General features: G+C 35.1%; 1 protein-coding gene across 1 annotated transcript; it reads left to right on the top strand.

The window, feature by feature from the left end:
- Nucleotides 1-251: 251 nt before the first annotated feature.
- On the top strand, nucleotides 252-2,575 carry LOC110630797 (putative clathrin assembly protein At2g25430). The gene is made up of 2 exons (XM_021778382.2): nucleotides 252-432; nucleotides 514-2,575. Exon 2 carries the CDS (start codon nucleotides 546-548, stop codon nucleotides 2,439-2,441), a length of 1,896 nt encoding a protein of 631 aa, XP_021634074.1. The 5' UTR covers nucleotides 252-432; nucleotides 514-545; the 3' UTR covers nucleotides 2,442-2,575.
- Nucleotides 2,576-6,053: the final 3,478 nt, after the last annotated feature.

Raw genomic sequence — 6,053 nt, 5'->3', positions numbered from 1 at the left:
TGATTATGCTAAATTTGAAATTAATGAGATTACGGTTAAAATCCACATGGAAAGAAGGATAAGGTAGATAAAGGCTGATGATATTATTAGATATATTGATAATTATATGAAAGGTTGGTGAGATCACCTTTCGAATCCAAATAATAATAATAATAATTAATGAAAATAACCCTTCTTCAGCTCAAATAAAAAAGAGACAATACGATATCGTTTAAAGCGCCTTTATTATCTCGCAAAATCAGACTTCCCGTGCATTAGAAGCCTGCGCTGCCCGCTCTTATCGTTATTTAACACGCACACACCACGCCGAGGCACCTCATTTACATGACTACAGTACTCTCTCCTCCTCTGTATTCTCCGGATCCTCTTCTCCGGTCAATATATCTCCCTATTTCCGCCGGCGGATCCCTCACAGCTGCAACCGTAGAGCAGGTAATTCTCATTTTTGTTATCTTGTCAATTCACTTTTGTATTTGATATGAAGGATCAACTTCGTTTCTATTTGAATTCCAGTATCAAGCACTTTGATCACACGAGCAAAACCAATGGCACCTAGCACGATCCGCAAAGCGATCGGCGCCGTAAAAGATCAAACAAGTATAAGCATAGCCAAAGTGGCTGGTAACATAGCGCCTGACCTTGAAGTTTTGGTTGTTAAAGTTACCAGTCATGTTGAAGAACCTGCTGATGAGAAGTATTTTAGAGAGATCATAAACCTTATTTCTTGTTCTAGGGGTTATGTTAGTGCTTGTGTGGCTACTGTATCTAGACGCCTGAGCAAAACGCATGATTGGATTGTGGCGATCAAGGCTTTGATGCTTGTCCATAGGCTTCTGGTTGATGGACACCCTTCATTTGAGGAGGAGATTGTGTATGCCACAAGGAGAGGGATGCGTGTTTTGAATATGTCGGATTTTAGAGATGAGGCACATTCCCATTCCTGGGATCATGCCGCGTTTGTGAGGTTTTATGCAATGTATCTTGATGAAAAAGTTGAGTTTGTAGTTTCTGAGCGGAAATTAAAAGCTAGTGAAAGGAAATTTGATGAGGGTGATGATGGTTTTGGACCAAGTGAATATAGGGATGATTTTGATTATGAGATGCATAGGAGATCAAGATCTTATGGCGATTTGAATGATGATTCAGTTGGAAAAGAACAGAGGAGAGAGGCAACTCCAATTAGACAAATGACGCCAGAGAGGGTTTTAGGCAAATTGAATCAGTTGTTGAGGATGGTTGATAGGGTTTTGGCTTGTAGGCCTACAGGGATGGCTAAGAATAGCAGGTTGGTGCTTGTATCACTTTACAGGGTGGTGAAGGAGAGTTTTGGGCTTTATGTTGATATATGTGAGGCACTGGGGTTGTTGTTGGATAGATTTACGGAGATGGAGTATACAGATTGTGTTAAGGGATTTGAAATGTATGTTGGTGCGGCAAAGATGATAGATGAACTTGTTGGGTTTTATGGTTGGTGTAAGGATATTGGGATTGCAAGATCATCTGAGTTCCCTGCTGTGAAGAGAATTACAGATCAGCTGTTGGGGACACTTGAAGGATTTTTGAAAGAAATGACTAACAAGACATCGAAGAGTCCTGAGAGAAGTAAGGAGGACAAGGTTCCAATTAAGCAGGAACGAGAACCAGAACCAGAAATGAATGAGGTCAAGGCTCTTCCTCCACGGGAAAATTATATCCCTCCACCACCTCCTGAGCCTCAGCCAAAGCCACAACCGCAGCAGATAACGGAGGATTTGGTGAATTTGAAGGACGATGCAGTTTCATCTGATGAGCAGGGCAACAAATTTGCTTTAGCTTTGTTCAATGGACCACCAACTACCAATGCAAATGGTTCATGGGAAGCATTCCCATCAAATAGAAGTTCCGAAGTGACTTCAGCATGGCAAACACCAGCTGCTGAGAGTGGTAAAGCAGATTGGGAACTGGCATTGGTGGAATCAACTAGTAATCTATCAAAACAGAAAGCTACTTTAGGGGGTGGTTTGGATCCACTGCTGTTGAATGGAATGTATGATCATGGGGCCGTGAGGCAACATGTGAACACTACTCAATTCAATGGTGGGAGTGCAAGTAGCGTGGCATTGCCTGGCCCAGGGAAGACTGCAACACCAGGTCTGGCATTGCCTGCACCTGATGGAATGGTCAAGCCAGTAGGGAACCAGGATCCATTTGCTGCTTCCCTTGCAGTTCCACCCCCTTCATATGTGCAGATAGCGGACATGGAGAGGAAGCAGCACTTGCTGGTACAGGAACAGCAGATTTGGCAACACTACGGAAGAGAAGGGATGCAAGGCCAAGTGGGTTTGGCCACTATTAGCGGAGCCTCTGGTTACTATGGCCCTAGTCCTCAATCAATGACGATGCCTTATGGGATCCCACAGGTCAGTGGTATGGGGCAACCAGGAGGGTACTACTACACATAGTATTGAAGTTAATGCTGTTTCTTTCTATGATGCGTCTTACTATGATATGCATTAGTATGATATGCTTATTTACAACCTTTTTGCGAAGAGTTTATATAAGCATAAACATAAGATTAAATACCCTTCCCATTGTTTCTCTGCGTGTAACTATTTGTATGTCAAAAGGGAGTGAGAGACAAGCGAGATTTCAAAATTGGGTGCTGCAATATTTGATGGGCATTTCCTTTTGCACTCGCCCTTGATCCTTCATACACCATTTTTTTTTCCTTAAAGAAAAATACCTTTTAAGTTTTTTCGTTTCAAAATATTTTAAGTTGTTTGTTCGTCTTTCTGGTTATTCATAACCCACGAGGTAAATCATAAACCCTTGGAGTTGGCTTCAGTTTTGAAAACTCTCATGGATGCAAGTTAAATTTCACCTGGCATGAAGAGACAAGAGAGGCATTTGAGCTGGGATAAACTTTGTTCATGTTGATTTTTCTCATTGTTTCTTAATTTTGATTTTTTCTATTTGAAGTTTTTAAACATGACCGACTGATAAAAATATGCACATTTCCAACGTCCAACTTGAATTGCCAATTCAACGACTTTAGTTCTCTCCACCTTATTCTCCCATGGTTTCCACCATTATATTTTTGCAATAAAATGCATATTTATGCCTTATACTATTTAGGTATTGAAATACTATGTGAAGAAATAATACATAAACTTTCCCTCTCTCAACTTTCATTTTTGTAAAAAATCCAAAATTTCCTTCAATCTTCCTCTCTCCCTCTCCCTTTCGACACTTTCTCCTCACTCCTCAATCATTCTTTTGTTGCTCACGCTACAGCCTTCGACATCACCATCGTCATCGACCGTGAATAAGGCTAAATCATCATTCTCCTTTTCTCCTTGAATTTTCAGTGTTACGACATATGCAGATTTTGTTTATAATCACAATTCCATTGCTATAATCAATTTTCTTTTGCATTTTAGTTTGTTTAGGAAAGCAAATTTCCTTGATCTCATTATATTAAAATTTTCAAATAATTAAATACGATAATTCTACACCCTAAATATTAATTTTTAATAAAAGATTAAGTTTTTGGCAATCCCAAGACACAGAACTTTTTTTCATGTGTTATAATTGTTCTATCTCGGAAAAGATGACATTAGAAAGTATTAGGGATGCATGTGATTATTGAATTTTTTTTTTTTTGGGTAAAAAAAAGAGGAATGAAACAAACATACTAACTCATGGAACTACACTGAGAATAATCCAGCCCATCCCCATTTGCACAACAAGAAAGCTATCACAAACAATACACAACTTATTAATGCCCAACGTCGTGGCAACTTCCCAAAGAGTCCACAACTTTAGCATTAGGAGCTGAACATCGCCCCCAGCAAGCCACAAAGCCATGAACCCAACTCTCATTCGAATCACATATAAGTAATAAGTTACTATTGGTTTTTAAAGTAATAAGTTTGTTTTGTAGGTGGCTTACTAATTTTTGGGAAGGAGGCCTTTTACTTGAGGTAAAGTTTTTAAAATTTTTGCTTTTCAATCCCTTAAATTGACCATCTTATTTTTTATTATATTCCATTCATCCTATAATTTTTCTCATTTTCTTTTTATTTTTTATATTATAATAATATATAAATTAAATATTATAATTCTATTGAATTTTATTTTTTAATAAATTTTTTAAAAAATCTTTTAATATTTAATAAAATTTAATATTTTTAAGTTGAGCACGTATAAAAAAAAATAAAATGGAAAAAAACAGCTAAAAAAATAAAAATGATGGGATTGTAGATCATGTGCTGAAGGAGTCAACAATTGTCAGATGCTTGCTGTAGAACTTGCTCCCCCTTTGGCCGGCGTTGCGTCCGTTTCTACTACAAATCCCCACAGGGACATCTAGAACCACTTATTTACCTCTCTTCTCCACATCACTCCTTCTGGTCCTTCTCTTGACCGAACCTCTCTCCCCTCTACTATATATCAACCAACTCGTCTTCGAGGACTTCAGTTTCAACTTTCAAGTCCCTCTTCATTATCGACTCGTCCAAGCTGGCTCATCTATCCAAAGAGCAGTGCTGTTGGTGGAGGATTGTGGGTTCTGGTTCACTCATGCAGCTTCTATTTTCAGGACGTCACGGTCAATTTTGGTGTGAGGAGGATTGATTTGGGTGGTAAAGCACTAACGGAGTACTTGAAGGCGTTGGTTTCTCATCACTCGGTGCGCGAGCTGGACGATGGCTTTCTAATGGTTGACGTGAAACAAAAACTGTGCTTCTTTTCTCTTTACATTGCTTGCAATTTGCAGGTTGCAAGGTAATGAATAGGAACGCATCATGTTACTAGTTAATGGGATCTTGTATATTGGCTCAAAAAGGACGAAAATGTGCTAGTTAATGGTTTCCTTGGGCGAATTAACGTCAAGACGAGAATTGAACACAATAACTTTTTTTTTTTTTATAAATTAATTTTACTTTTATATTTGCTAAACACAATAACTATTTTACGATTCTCTAAATTTATCTTGTTATCTCCATTTCTTTTAAAATTATCATACTTTTTTTTGTAGTATATAAATAAAAGAAGTATTATTAAGATTTAAATGATTAGATAAACATAAAAAATAATTTGAAGGGTATTTAGTTTAATTATTTGGATATAGTTGAGAACCGATTAATATATAGTTAACTGTTTTTTGTTTAAAAAAAAAAACTGTTTTGTAAATTTCAAAAAAACTAAAATATAAATTGCATTTGAACCAGCTAGAGTCGTTTCCAATCAGACGTTAAACGTTTTTTTTTTTTTTTTTTTTATTTTAAATTTAGACTATATAGCATCTTAAAATTTATTAATGATTATTTCTTACAATTAAAATTCATTAATAAATTATTTAAAATTATAATACATACTAAATTAAAAAATATTATAATAATAACTACATTTGTTATAATATTCATTATTATATAATAAAAATTATTCATGTCAATAAAAATAATTATATTTTAATTATTATATATGATATATAATAAATTAATATTTTTATATTTATTTCATTAACACAAATATATAAATATATATAATTATTAGTTATTTTATATCTTATCAATAATTGTTCAATTATACATAATGAATTGTATCAAACAGTTAACCAACTAGACCCTTAATTAATTTAAAAAATACATTATTATGATATAAATAATTTAATAAAAATTTTAAACATAGAAAATTTTAAACTATCATATACAAGAAAACGGTGAAAGTGATCAGTTATATTTGATGGCCAAACCAAACAAACTTTCAATAATTTAATGAAAATTTGTAATATCTTGTACAAGGAAACGAGGAAAATTTTAAACATAGGAGAGAACGGTAAGAATGATAAAATTAAAAGACCTTCACTTGTATACCAACAGAAAAATATCATTTTATGCTTAATACATAAGCATGTAGAAAGAGTCCCAAAATCATTTATACCGCATTTAACTTCTCAATTAAAACTCATTAATTTGAATTAATTATCACGAAATGCGATTAGCCACACTACACTTGCACTTCTTTCTATAGTTTACAGAAGAAAAAAGAAATAGTTGAAACACCTTTGTCAC

Source organism: Manihot esculenta, chromosome 14 (genome assembly GCF_001659605.2).
Source record: "Manihot esculenta cultivar AM560-2 chromosome 14, M.esculenta_v8, whole genome shotgun sequence".
NCBI lineage: Eukaryota > Viridiplantae > Streptophyta > Magnoliopsida > Malpighiales > Euphorbiaceae > Manihot > Manihot esculenta.
This window is presented reverse-complemented; position numbering and strand designations above follow the sequence as displayed.